This window comes from Ipomoea triloba, chromosome 12 (genome assembly GCF_003576645.1).
Source record: "Ipomoea triloba cultivar NCNSP0323 chromosome 12, ASM357664v1".
NCBI classification, from domain to species: domain Eukaryota; kingdom Viridiplantae; phylum Streptophyta; class Magnoliopsida; order Solanales; family Convolvulaceae; genus Ipomoea; species Ipomoea triloba.
The window spans coordinates 2,804,393-2,819,848 of record NC_044927.1 but is presented as its reverse complement, the minus strand read 5'-3'; the positions used below and the strand labels follow the sequence as shown (position 1 = coordinate 2,819,848).

The following is a 15,456-nucleotide window of genomic DNA, read 5'->3' as shown; positions in this document are numbered from 1 at the left end:
AGAGGGTCGATATTGCACCACAACGAGCTAGTACCCATGGCCACGAAAGTACCTACAATATTCTGAATACAAAAGCTGTGCGTTGCCCATCCTGTCGCCACTACAACTAACGCATCGAATGTTAGTGTTAGTTTTGTAAACCCTAACTTGTAATTGACAGAATTATTATGGTAAAATAGATATGTTAGGTTGAGTGTCGGTTAATGTACGGTTTAAAGATCTGGTAGAACAGATATTACAAGGAGAATACTTTGAGATATCATCTCCTCATCAAGACATTATTGATGATCTAAGTTTAACTCTTGAGAAGAAGTTTTACAAAGTTTTATCTGTGGATCGCATTCCATACAACTGTGCAATGTTGCGTGAGTTAGCGAGACGAACAGCGACAACGCGGATCTAAAAAGGAATATTTTGGATTGCTGATTACACGGATCTCCAGGCTCGAAAATCCTCTACAGCTTCAAAATCCTCTACAGCTTCATCAGATTGGGTCTTGACCATATATCGCACATTGGATTGAGAATGTCTTACCATCTGTTTGAATTGCTGTTGAGATGGTGGATTAGACTCACTAATGGTGGTCCCCTAGATGTAAATATAATTGTATGGAATTGGGTAAACAATACTCTGTATCTCTTATTTTCTATTTGATTTATTTTTCGCACAAAGTCATATCGTTGTTACACTAACTAGCCGGTTAAACAAGCGCAATTAGGTCAGGTTTGCGATAAGACATCAACATCAAACCTTCCTCACCAGGCTTCAATGGCGAGGTTACGGCCAAAGCAGGAGCTGCAGCTATCGTCTCCACCCGTTGCTGCCTATCCTTGAGACACATAGTATTGTTTAATCATTGTACCATTAGAAAGTTACGCGCTCCGAACATCCTCAAGAGATATGTTACACTAAATCACTAATTAATCCCTTTATACAAAACCATAATTTTTTAGAAATTAAAATCTTTAATCTTATTCTGAATAGTAGCTTACCCTACCGGTTTTGTCACTTTTTAATAATTTAAGTGTACAAAAATATGATTATATAGTATATTTAAATTATTAAACTTTAATGTCATATCCAAATTATATTAAGCAATAAATTTTCATTGGATGAGCATGAGATAAGATATCTATATGGCTATATTATCTTATCTCATTTAGGCAATTGTAGAGCTTATGCTCGAACGTGTTAAAATTTTAGGTAATGTGTATTATCGCTATTGATCAATACTTAATAGTTCACTCAGACAACGACAGCTGCGCTGAGAGGTGCTTTTTTAGGCACGTTTAAGTGGTTTAACTTGCAAACTTAATTTTTAAAATTAAAATTAATTGAGGGGGTTTTGGTTCGCACATGAGAATCCGAATCATAATGTGTATCAAATACATACTTGATAATAATGAGTTTTGTGAAAGTAGTTCACGAGTCTTAGTCCGTGAGACTGCACTAAGACTCGAACTCACTCCCTTCAATGTAAGAGTGTAAACCGGATACCACTAAACCACAAGATCTTTAACTCAAATAATATACTTTTAATATATTAAAAATGTAATTTTTTTAATGATACAACATTGCGTAGATAATTGTCTACATAAAAATTTGCCGTACCGGGACAACGTCACGGTATACGTATTAATAACGTGAAGTCCGATCCCACGACCCACATACATGATTTTTCATTTATATGTCTCTTTTTTTGGATATTCAATAATGAAGTTTGGTCGCTCTCAAAGAGGCCCATATATGGTCCGTATGGATGGATTTTTTTTATCCGTTATGTTCAACGCAGTGGTCCGGCATTTAAAAATTTTTTTAAACAAATTAAATAGGAAACTTTTAATTACAAAAGTATCATCGCGTCACTTTACGTGTTCGGTATTTCAACTTCAGATGCAAATTGTTAAAGTAATTAAATAATGAAATATTTGCATTTAAATGCTATATAGTAGAGAGAAGTTTTGTTTTAGACGATGGTGATTTTGTCGAGACTGGGTGGACCATTAACCCCGTATGAAATAACAAAGCGGGGTAGAAAAATGGTAGTATTATTCTCATGGGCACTAGGCTCAAAAGAGTGTGTGTAAATCCCGAGATAATGGCCCAAACTGGTGGTCCAAATAATAAACAAATTAAATAATATATACAATAGCACAAGTAGAGGACTTGGACTAGTGGGAGTCGATCCCTAGTATGCTGCTTCGAATTTAGTACTACACGCCAGTGAACCAAGGGTGTTGTAGTGATCAGACCGTGATACCATAAAGGAGACAGGGCACCCCTTTTATACTGTAGAAGAATCACTCATGCCTTGACAAGTGTCAAAACCACATTCGCTATCCATGCCTACCACCCACGTGTCCTTGTCATGCCCCACGCCGTCACCCACCGCTCCACCTTCTCTATCCCTTATTACTACCCCCCTCGGTGGGGGCGCCGATGGTGTGCCAATGGGCTCTTAGTTGCTGCTAGCCACGCCACGTTTCAGGGAATTTGATAGGTTACCCTCGCCAGCCATACGCTACCTGATAGAGTCGATCACTACCCCCTCTATCAATGGTACTAGTGGGTTACTACCTTCACCAGCCCTGACGTAGGACGCCAGCTGTCCGACAGATCCGGCACCACCCCCTTGACCATTCCCCACTATGGGGATTCCGACGACATCCCTTGTCGGCCTCCATCAAGCACACCCTCCGGTGACTATTTATCTCTCCTCGCTCCTTTGTGTTTTGGGCCACCATGCGTCTTCCCCCTTAGCCTAACAAGACTTGAGCCACCCTTCATCCTTCATCATCCCTTGGGCCAATACTTTTCCAATAAAAATAGACCCCGGGTTCATGTCGCCACCATATATAGATCAACTTGTAATAAAATGAATATTTTAATTGAGGAAATATAATATTGAAATATAAAATTAAAATTTGTGCTACCACCCTCCCCTTGAATTATTTATGTATACATCATTAATTTAGGAGGCGAAAACGATCGCTTAAAATTTATAAATCAGGAGAAAACAATGTCATCTTTTCCTTAATATATAATACATCATTTGATGATAAGTGTGAAATATATCGATTGAACGTTTTGTTTAATTTGTAACAAAGTATATTCTCCATGTATGAACAAGAAATTTTTTTTTTTGAGTGCTACTGACTCTGTTACAATATAGTATCTTAAAAAAAAATATAACAATAATCATGAAAACTTTTATTAAATATATATAAATAGAACTGTCGCTAAAATGTTATGGAAGCAATAATTTTGACCTCATGCATGGGCTTGAAATGTGGCACAGCATGAGCTGTTGGCATTCAAGGCAAATTCTACTTGAAACATGGTACCCGTAGCAATGTGGACTACCGAGTAAATATCATTTTAATTACATTTAAGTTTCATATGATAATATTATTTTATTTTTTAATTTCATTTTATACACAGAAGTTTCATTATAACAATATCAAAGCATCATTTTAATTTTATTACATTTTCATTTGACAATATATATTATTGTATATTACATTTTGATTTGACAATTTTTTTTTATGATCTATACAAGTTGTGTAGAGAATGATGTAAATAAAAAATTTGCCGAGTACCGAGATAACGGTATTAATAACGTGAAGTCTGATCCCACGACCCACATACATGATTTTTCAATTATTTGTTTCTTTTTTTGGATATTCAATATAATGAAGTTTGGTCGCTCTCAAAGATATCGATGCCCATGTATGGATTTTTTTTTATCCGTTATGTTATATATTTGCATAATAGGAGCCAAGACCTTCTGGTCTAGTAGCACCAAGATTGCAGTCTCATATGAAAGATTGTGAGTTTGAGTCTCAGTGAAATATTCAATCCACTGTCTAGTACCCTAACTTGTATATTTGATACCTTGAAACGTTCTCATACAAGTGTTATCTTATTGAATAAAATGAAGTCGTTTTAGATCATGATCCGCAATATAATTTGCTTTGGCGTCTGTGTGTTCCCTAGGGTAGAGGTTGTACCCAACAAATCCTAATTAATGCAGACGCAGACTTTTATCGCAGAAAACAGTGGAGACCAATAATTGAAGCAATCTGCCTGTAATCAAAGCAGCACCTGTCGCCATTGCTGTCTTCCCTGAACTTTGTTCCGTTCTAAAGAGTGATGACTTCTCTTTGATAACAATACACGTATGTAACCCTAGCCTGTAGCCTCCCCCCCACCATCCCAACACGTCATGATTGTTAGTCTCGTCGCTTCTGGCGGCGAGTCGTTGACGTCGCGAGACTTCCATGATGTCCCAATTAAAGGTTGTTTGCAGATGTCTCCAAATGTCTGGAGGTTGAGACTTGAGAAGGTCAGAAGGGATCGGTGGGGAAGAAGGTGAGGATGTTCTAATTATAGCATATACCGTTCCTTTTGCTACGTGACTTTTATCGATTACTGAAAAAGAGAATGCATGAGTGAGTAGAGAATATAATAATTTTCGTACATGAAAATTCAAAATGATTCACTTCTAAACACAATACATGTACTTTCAGGAAAAAAAAAAACAAAAAAAAAACAAAAAAAACACACACACACAGTACATGTATGATGTAACCAACTAACCAAGGCATCATCCATAAGCCCTTAGCCTCAGCCGTAATATATATACATGAATACACCAAGGAACAATATAATATTAAGTATACTTAACGTTATTAGTAGTTGCACGAAACGTTATCATTAAGTGCACTAATGTCAAAAACATTATCAATAGTGGTATGTAGGAGTGTATGGTCTGCTCCTTCTAAATCTTTGTACGTGTATATATATATAAATAATATGTGTGTGAGAGAGAGAGAGAGATAATGCTAATATGAGAAGATACACCATCCCACATGAGAACTGTGCACAAATGGTAGACATAGAAAATTAATTATCAACGGCTATGATTAAAAGCAACACTCTAAATCCATGCGCCTAATCAACAATCAAAGTCACCCACAAATATCAATTAAGAGACAAATTTGTCCACACAAAATTTCAACCGTACATCAAAATAGGACATAGATAGACAAAATATTAATTTATACACGCGCGCGTGCACACAGACACACACACACATATATATATATAACACCCTCAAGAGAAAATTAAGAACCAACATCAACCTTATATTCAAATCAGATAAAAAAAAAACAAATAAACTCGGTGGCATTTTCATAATTATCTTCAACTTCACTTTGCAACTTAGAACACTATACTATGAATTTTGTGCAACTAAATATGCATTCCTGGATAACTTTAAAAAAATAAACGAAAAAAAGTTAAATTTTAAATCTAAATCATAAATGCTAAACCCAAAGTAATGAAAAGTGAACCCTCTAAACCAAATAAAACCAAAAACTTAGTCATAAACTCTAAAATTCATACCCTAAATTCAATGCACTTTCACATTTTTGCAAGTGCAATTTTATAGTACTAAACATGCACTTTGTTAATACTAAATGTGCATTTTGTAACAACTAAATGTACATTTCTGGCCAAAGACCTTGTGGTCTAGTGGCAACCGGTTTACACTCCCACATGGTAGGGAGTGGTTCGAGCCTCAATAATGGAGGCGACTGTTGACCCTTTGTATTTCAGTAGGTTGAGAAAGTAGCTATGAACATTGAAAAATTCCGAGAAGTACAGTACAAATTTTAGGGTTCTAGATTACATAGTAAAGTTGGTGATATATACTTACAAAAATGTCACCACATATTTTTAATCTGATTTGATCCGCCTGATTTTTTTAGATGTAAGGCTAAGATCGACGTATAGGCGCTAGTCGCTGATTAATCACCTTACATCTAAAAAAGCAGACGGATCAATTCTTCTGGTTCTTAGTTTCCTCTTAGGCGCTAGCCGTTGGCCGACAGCCTAGAATTTCGACAAAATCGCCGTGTTAGGTGGTCGGCCACCTAGGCGCCTTTGGTGCGGACTAGGTCACGGCGGACTAGGTGCCCTAGGCGATCGTCTAGGCCGTCGATTAGCTATTTTTTCGTATTTTTTTAAATTGATTATTTTGCTCAAACTGATGTCATTTTTAGTGAAATAACCCTAAATTGTTCAAATTGATTGCAAACCCAAAAAATGTAATTAAAAAATTTGAAATCAGGTACTCTAATACTAATACTTTGTCTTGTGTTTTTTTTATTCTTTAAATCGTTAAGTTTTTAGGTTAATATTTAATATTTCAATTTAATATTTCAATATTAATTATTAAAGTATTAAATAGTTTATAATGACTAAGTCTTAATTTTTTTTAAAAAAAAATCTTTTAAATAAAAAATTAAAAAATGGACGCTTGATGCCCCCGAACGTCGAGAAGCGCATAACGATTTTTGTAACCTTGGTTGCAGTGAGCACATTAGTGCGTGCTAAATGTCACATATACTACGTATAAAAATTTAATTTTATACTCTCCATTAACTAAACTTTAAAAACAAAAACAAAACAAAACAAAAAAAAACAAAAAACAAAAAACAAAAAAAAAACAAAAGACAAACTCGGAAAAGACTATCTCTATTTAAATAAACAAGCAAACAAAACATAAATCATTAACATGCTGGACCAAATGCAAAAAGATCAGAGATTCATGTTGTTCCACCATTCAAAATCTTTGAGTAATACTATATTTACTTTCACTTTCTACTTTATTTTCTATTCACGATTGAAGAGGTAGACAATATTTTTTATTCAATCACTTTTATTTACCTAATAAAATTTCTACACATGACAAGAATTATACTCGATGGATATACATTTATCATTTTTCATCTTGTATTTCATGGTATCACATGCAACGTCATGTAGCGCACGCTTTTACCCAAATTGAACGGTGATCACTTCAAGATTTGTCATAGGCTCGATCCATTTAGATGGACCTAACAATATATAAAGTGACTCGTCAACACAACATGAAACTGGACACAAAAATAGCGTGTTAGTGTTTAGTCTTAACGTGTTCCGAGTCATTACAGGCTAACTTATTAAAACGTCATTAAAACAGCTGGTGACTTAACAGGTCAACCATCTAAACCCTAAACCCTAGCTAGCATTCCCCTCTTGTTGGCTTCATATGCACAACACTATTAACAATTGTCAGGATCAAGTGCTTAAAGCTACTACAAAACTTATAGCTAATAGTAAATGTGTAACTTATTTTATTTATACTTATATAACAACCAACACCATGTTTTGATGGCAAAATGTTTGACTTGACTTTTTAAAATTGAGATTTTCTCAGACCTAAGACTAGTCATTAGCAGAATAGCAGTGCACTTTAATCCACCTATCTTCTTTACTTTCCTACGCTCACTATATACGCTTTTACTGTTTGAGCAACTCCAAAATAGAAGGAACTGAACAGAACAAGTGGGAATGCATGTAAGCAAGCAATAAAATATATTCACAAACAAACACTCTCTAACGTTATACTATATTATATTATATTATATTAAGTTATGTTCTATTATATTATGTTATATGATATTATATTATATTATATTATATTACGTTATGTTATACTATATTATGTTATATTATATTATATTATATTATTATCAAGTCAAGCGCTCACCAAACAACTACCCAAAACTATACAATAACATCAAGGGTTTTGTTACGACCCTATATAGGATCGTAACGGATAGGAAACCTCTCGAGCATTCTTCTGGCTCCTAACCATATTTGAGTCACGAAAAACTTTAAATTTACACTTCAAGCATGTGAGGGTTCTGATCTAATAAGAATATAAGAATAACATGAACACCAATAATATATTTCTCTATGTCTAGTTCCTCCCATGCATAATACATATACAATGGACCTATTTATACTATATTACTAAGACCTATAATAATTAAGCTACTAAATTTATTTTAACGATACAACGTAATGATATATTCTAATATACATAATTTTCTTGTACTAATATTTAGTCAATTATCTCCTAATTACATATGATTTATCCCTTTCAGGCTCTCCACTAATTAAACCACCAATTATTTCTTTCATTTTATGTGTTTCACTCCCCATCCCTTCAAAAAGCAACTTGACCTCAATGTGTAAAGAGGGATAACATAAAACCATATATGTGACAGAAGTTCATGTCATCCTATCTGGTGGTCGATTGGTAGAAAAAAATGATAATTCAAAAGATTTTTGAGTGTGATCATGGCTTATGGATGACCTACGCACACTCTTGGCTTGCCTTGTTTTCTAATACTTCCATGACGTCTACTGATGGATGATCTTGTGAAAGTGTTACATGTTCCTCTAGTGTGATTGAGATTCGTCTAAACCATTATCGCATTGTGTTGGAATATTCAATGGAATGCTCTAGATACCCAACTTCATGTTGTTGACCTTTATTTGGAGTGAACATGGGAAATTTTTCATACTCAGTGTGATATGCTTCCACAATAGGAACTTGATGTAACTTAGAAAATCGAACTGTAACGTCCTCAAAATAAACGAAATCAAAACAAAACTTGACCTGCTTAAGAAAATCATCACATGAACGACTTTTCATCCAATGAAACCATTCCAAGGGGGCGCTTCACCATGAACCATAAATGAAACACAAGAAAGACGTTCATGAGACACATTATGATATTCAAAAAATTGTTGCGACTGGAAAATTCAAGCATGAGGGTTCTTGCCATCGAATTTTGGAATATTATTCTTCAAAAGAAATTGATCGATGCGAAGAAACGGGGGGGGGTTAGACTGCTAAATTCTAATTAATAGTGAAATAATACTAGAGAGTGAAAAATGAATATGGCTAGCTAAGCTAGGGTGATTTGTGGGGTATTGGGACTTGTAATATGTTTGAAAGGAATCAACGGTTTGAGATAAAGTATGTATGGAATGTTGAAGACCTTTCAAAGCTGAAATGTGATAATGGTTTTGGTAAGGTCATGGAGTTGTTGAAGAATTTTAGACAGATTATGATCTACTGAAGATCGAAGAGTTGATAGAATTTGCAAGGTGTTATAGTTGGTTGATCATGGAAAATAAAGATCAATGAAACTAAAAATTCAAAAAACAAAAAAAAATTCAAAAACAAAAGTTTAAAAAAAAAAACTTTTGTTTTTGAATTTTTTTTGTTTTTGTCGTTTTCCCCCTCTTTTTCAAAGATTCTCTTCTCTCTCTTTCTTTTTGATTTTTTCCACTAGAACCGTGGGTAGAAAAGCTTTCGAGCAGGTAACGAGTAGACCCATGTTCGCTTCGGGAGGTACGGGAGTTGGCTCAGGAGGAATCGTCACTTGTGAGAATCAATTCCGGATTCTCTCGTAATTCTTTTCCCACAAAGAGAGCTCACTTGCCACTTGAGTTATCCCATTGGGTTACTAAAATTATTCTAGATAATGATATTTCTAACATACATAATTTCCTTATGCTAATATTTAGTCAATTATCCTATAATTACATATGATTCATTCCTTTCAGCCTCTTCACTAATTAAACCACTAATTATTTCTTTCCTCTAATGCATATCAATTTTATCACTATACCAAAAATTATAACAAGTAACGAAAACATAACTTTATTCATTATTTATTTATTTACATTGTAGTCGGTGTTGGTTAAAGCTGGACTCAATTCACTAAACCTTCGCTCACCATATATAATATACAAGTAATAATATATTAAAGGAAAATGTAAGGATCCCATCCTTGTGGTTAAACGACCTGCACGTCAGAAGACATAACATTATCACTTCATCGTGGAATTATTGGAAGACTACATCATCACTGATTTCCTAGTATTTATAGGTTCTCTGCTAACTTGCTAGCTAGATGTTGTGTTCTATCCCTCAAGCTAAGGTTTCTCTTCTCTTTCTCTGCATATTGGTCCGCAAACCCTGCAATGGTTATTAATTCATCATCTGCATGGCCTTCGCCTTCGGGATTGATGAGAAAAGGTGCATGGACCGAAGAAGAAGATAATCTTTTGAGGAAGTGCATTCAGAAGTATGGGGAAGGGAAATGGCATCTAGTTCCCCTTAGAGCTGGTAATTAAATAATATAATGTTATATACTTTATAAATAATAAATTTACCACTTCCACTATTTCGTGAAGAGTACAAATTAAACACAACGTACAATTATTGCAGGGTTAAACAGGTGCAGAAAAAGTTGTAGATTGAGATGGTTGAACTATCTTCGTCCTGATATCAAACGAGGCGACTTCAGTGTGGATGAAGTTGATCTCATTATGCGCCTCCATCGACTCTTAGGCAACAGGCAAGTTCAACATATATAGGAAAAATTGAAATTTGTGTTGTTCCATAGTATGTCAATCATTAATGTCAATTTTGAATTATTAGTGGTGTAAATGTTGCCCCTCAAATTTCAAAACCGTATATATATTGCCCCTCTCATATTGTAAATGTTGCCCCTCCTGTCGGTACGGGAGTGGTAATATATGTACTGTTTTAAAAATTTAAGTGCAATATTTACTAATATTTCAGGAGTGACATTGATAATTAGCATATTGAGGGGCATAAATTACAATTTTTTCACATATATATGTACTACAAGAATGTTTAATTAGTTACTGGTGCATTAGATTATATTATACTGTAATTAATTCCTACTATGTTCATCTAAAGGGTCAATTCCAACACCTGCTGGACAGAGGCCTAAATGGCCAAGTTCAGCATCCTGTCTTTCTAAATGTGACACGTACTGATTAAAAGAAAGCAACGTCTTCACTATTATCTATAGCTTTTGGGGTCGTGTAAACGCTTCACGGGTTGGCCTTAATCCTAACCTATTATGTATGGTTACACGTGTTTAGGTGGTCGCTTATTGCCGGCAGAATCCCGGGAAGAACAGCGAACGATGTGAAGAATTACTGGAACACCCATATTCAGAAGAAGGTATTTGCCATGGCTGCTGCTTCATCTAAGATGCAAGACAATTGGAAAGGCAAAGCCCCCGAAATCAGGGAAAACACCGTCGTTAGGCCTCAACCTCGGAGATTCCTAAACACCTCATCATTATCTCGGACGTCAATGGCCGGAAAAGCCACCGCCGTTACCTATGATGCTCAAATCCAAGCACACGCGTTACCGCACCCGGAACCAACAACATCGGACTTGGTAATGGAAAATGTTCAAAAAAACGACACAATCGCGACTTTTCCGTCAGAGTTAGAAACAACAACGTTTGACGACAGAGTCCGGTGGTGGGAGGATTTGCTCTTCGACAAGGAACTCAATGATGAAGGAACCGCGTGCATGCACGAAGGTCAAGTCGGTTGGTCTCACTTGCCAACTGATATTGACCTTTTGGAACTTCTAAGCTAAGCAATCATGGAATCTTTAGATTCAGAACGTCAAGTAGGGTCAATTTCATTTTTAGTCGCACTCCATATATATAGTATAATTTTCAGATTTAATCTTATTATTTTAATCAACTGTATTGTGTTCTTAACTTAAATTTTATTAAACAAAATTAAGTTAAGGAGGCAATATGGTCAAAATTAAAATGGTATGATTAAATTTGAAAGGGTCACTAAAATTAAAGACTAAAAATTGAAATTAACTCGAAATCATAATTATTGTCTTGTAAGGGTATGTTATATATTATAATGGAATGTATGCACTATTTTTTGTTACGTTGAGTGTTATCCCTTTGTGCCATTTTGTTTGTCTTGTTTATTATCACTGCCTCACTGGTTAAACTAATTCTTTTTTTATTGCTTATTTTATTTAGTAATTTTTAATTTTTTGAATTTGATTTTTTTTTGTTTTATAGTACTTTTAATGTACTTTCTAAATATATAAATTTTATATATTAATATTAAACTTAATATTATGAAAAATATTATGCATGTTGCGAATGAAGCATGCCAAAATGAAAACCAAAAAAAAAAAAACAAAAAAAAACATAATGCAAAAGATATAATAAGTAGTTATTGATGTAGTTTGGTGAAACTGTTGCATGCATTATGTGTTAGAATAATGAAACTTTTGGGGGTAAGATAATGTACATTATGTGCTAGAATAATATACATTATGGGTTAGAATAATGAATTTTTTGAGGTAAGATAATGCACATTATTATATATTAAAATAATGTACATTATGAGTTATAAAAAAGTATATTGCAGCGGGTCGCATAAAAAAACTTACGCGAAATGACGTTATTTTTGGATTGTGGTCCACACAGCTATAATTGCAAAATCTCTTTCATAGAGCATAGTACATAACAACTTGCAAACGACCACATCTAAATGTGTCAATTTTCCAAATCGAGCCCTCTTTATTTGACATGTTATATGTTATCTTTGTGTTTAAAGTTCTCTCTAGTAACATTAGTCTGATTGGCAAGCTAGGACTCTAGCTAGTACAAAATTAATTTTGTAGTTCAGAGTCCACACTCCACACCACTTACCCTATGTTTTGCCGAATGTAGATAGCAACTGAACTCCTCCATCGCATTTATTTCAATTCCTTTCATATTTTAAAATCTCCCATATGGGTTCAGACATCATTAATTTCAATCTTTTTAGCCTGATTCCACACCATCGTATCCTATGCTTTGCCAAATATAGACAGTTGCTGACTTGCAGGTTGCAAGTTGTCACTTATTTCGAGACAATTTCTAACCAAATTAATCAAACAATTGCAAGTTTTTACACCTTCGGAGATACTCCCAAGTAAATTGATTAGATAATTGTTTCAAAAAAAAATTGATTAGATAATTTGTTTGTTAATCACAAAGTTTCAAGTTTGACTCTCTATTAGAGTTGTCTATTGATTTTATTAGTTTGAATCGATCAATTTTAGACAACTTAAATCGTTTTAATTCATTGTAATCCTTTTTAGACTAGGAAGTGAATTCTAGTAATAACATACCTCCGAGTAACGCTTTCCAAATTTCTCTTAAATCAAAGTTTCAACTAGTCACTCGCATTTATTACCTTTCAGATTTAATTTCTTCCATATGGATTGATGAGACATCATTAATTTCAATCTTTTTTGCCTTATTCCATACCACCCTAATGCTTTACCAAATAATCAGATATAGATAGTTGATCGCTTGCCAAATTTCTCTTAAATCAAAGTTTCAACTAGTCCCTAGCATTTATTTCCTTTCCCATTTAATTTCTTCCATATGCATTGATGAGACATCATTAATTTCAATCCTTTTTGCCTTATTCCATACCACCCCCATGCTTTACCAAATAATCAAATATAGATAGTTGTAGACTTGCAGGTTGCAAGTTGCCACTCCTCACGAAAACTCCTAAAACCACAAAATTTTAAGTTTCACCTTTTGTTAGAGTTATCTGATCTATTGGTCTTCTTGGATTCACCCGATCAGCTATGGATAACCTACACTAGTTTACCTTCTTGTAATCCTTATTATATCATGGATCATAATCTACTTTGCATTGTGGGCCCTTGTCCAAAAATAATCTTCAGATTCTGTATCTGCAATTGACACATTCTGTACCTTGCAATTAATCATTTCTATATCGATAAATAAATTGATGGCACATCACATGATAATTACAGACACATAACATGATAATTACCAACACAGAAATTGTTAACTGCAGGTACAAAATATGTTAACTACAGTCTACAGACACATAATATGTAGATCAACATCTTATGTGTCGACAGTTAACATATTATGTACATTCAATTAACAATTTATGTGTATATATTTATATTTATCATGTTATGTGTCTTCAATTTGTTTACAAGTACAAAATTGTTAAGTGCAAGTACAAAATGTGTTAACTACAAACACATAATTTTTGGATCAAGATTTACAATGTAATATGAATCCTAGTACATAATATAACAATTGTGTAATTTGGGGTGAGTTCACAGCTAGAGGTGTCAAACAGGCAAGCTTGGGTTAGCCCGATCAGGCCCACCATTGGTCCATTTATTATTATTATTATTTTTGGATCGGTTTCCCAGTTCAAAATTTAAAAATTAAAGTCCAACCCAATTCATTGCTCAAAAGTATAGTAAAAATTAAAAATATTAAAAATTATATATCGACTCATTTAAGTTGTGTTTTCTTTCTAAATTAACTTTATATTTTCAACTATTAACTTAAGAATTATTAAAAGAAAAATAAAGAAATCAATAATTATTTAACTTAAGAATTATTACAACAAAAATGAAGAAATCAATAATCAACAATAATGTAATAACATTATAAGTATTTACATTTTGCAACTATACTACCATGTAGTAAGAATAATTTTCCAAATTTCTTCCTTGCAATCCCACAACACATTTTCTTTAGCATCTTTCAACTTACATGGTTTGACTATCGTTATATATAATATATGTCTATCACATTTAAAAAAAAAAAAAAAAAAAAAAAAAAACTTTAATTTGTTTGTGGAGTCTCCACAACCACTGGAGACTCACAAGTCACAACCCTTAATAATGCACATTCAATGCTTTCTTCTTCTCTCTTCGAATTGACATGCAAAGGCCTCTTTCTTTGTTTTTTTGTCCATACTCCAACTTTGTGGGCATTAAAATAATATAAATATTAACATTTTATTCATTTTCTCAATTAAAAAGATGATGAATGTTACTCTCTAAATTTTTCAATTAATCAAGAGTTATGATACACTCTCATACTAAAATTACTCTTTAATAATTACCTTTGACATATTACTATTGTATTAAAAATTGTATTTTATTATTTCATAAACTCGTTATTAACTGGTGGTAAGTGGTAACGGTAATTAGGTAATTTACAAGTTACTAATAAAAATAAATACTTTTAATTTTTAGGCCTTATAAATAATTAATTAATGTCACACCTGAAATGAACATTGGAAACTGATGGTTTCTGTATATAATATTGAATTTTTCTTTTGATTTCGGTATTTTCGTTAACGTTTTCTTAAGATTTATATATATAAATATAAATAGTTTAAAATTAATAACCATCAATGTCGATCAATAATCTGGATAATACTCATTATCTATAACCGACACACGTGCACGTATATGGTCTACAATTGCCTAAATGAGATCAGATAATATAGGTATCCTATCTCATCCAATGGATTTGAAATGCTTAATTAATCTGGACATATTATGCAGATGCTCATTCAATAATAATAATAATAATAATAATAATAATATTATTATTATTATTATTATTATTATTATTATTATAATTATGGGTCACACTTGTGTGAGATATTATTATTATGGGTCACACTTGTGTGAGACCGTCTCACGGATCCTTATTCGTGAGAAGGGTCGGGTTGGGTCAAAACATCATGCAAATGTGATACTTATATGTGCAAATGTCATACTTATATGATCAAATATAACACTAATCAAGAATACAATTTTTGTTACTTATAAGAGAAAAAGTAATACATTTTTCATAATAAGTAATGTTGACAAGTGCTCCTTACTTATAAGAGCAA

At 33.3% G+C, this 15,456-nt stretch overlaps 1 protein-coding gene across 1 annotated transcript; it reads left to right on the top strand.

Moving 5' to 3' along the window:
* Positions 1–9,816: 9,816 nt before the first annotated feature.
* LOC115999824 (transcription factor MYB113-like) lies at positions 9,817–11,671 on the top strand. Its single transcript, XM_031239751.1, has 3 exons — positions 9,817–10,036; positions 10,139–10,268; positions 10,825–11,671. The coding sequence occupies exons 1-3, from the start codon at positions 9,892–9,894 to the stop codon at positions 11,333–11,335; spliced, it is 786 nt and encodes a 261-aa protein (XP_031095611.1). The 5' UTR covers positions 9,817–9,891; the 3' UTR covers positions 11,336–11,671.
* The last annotated feature ends 3,785 nt before the right edge of the window (positions 11,672–15,456 follow it).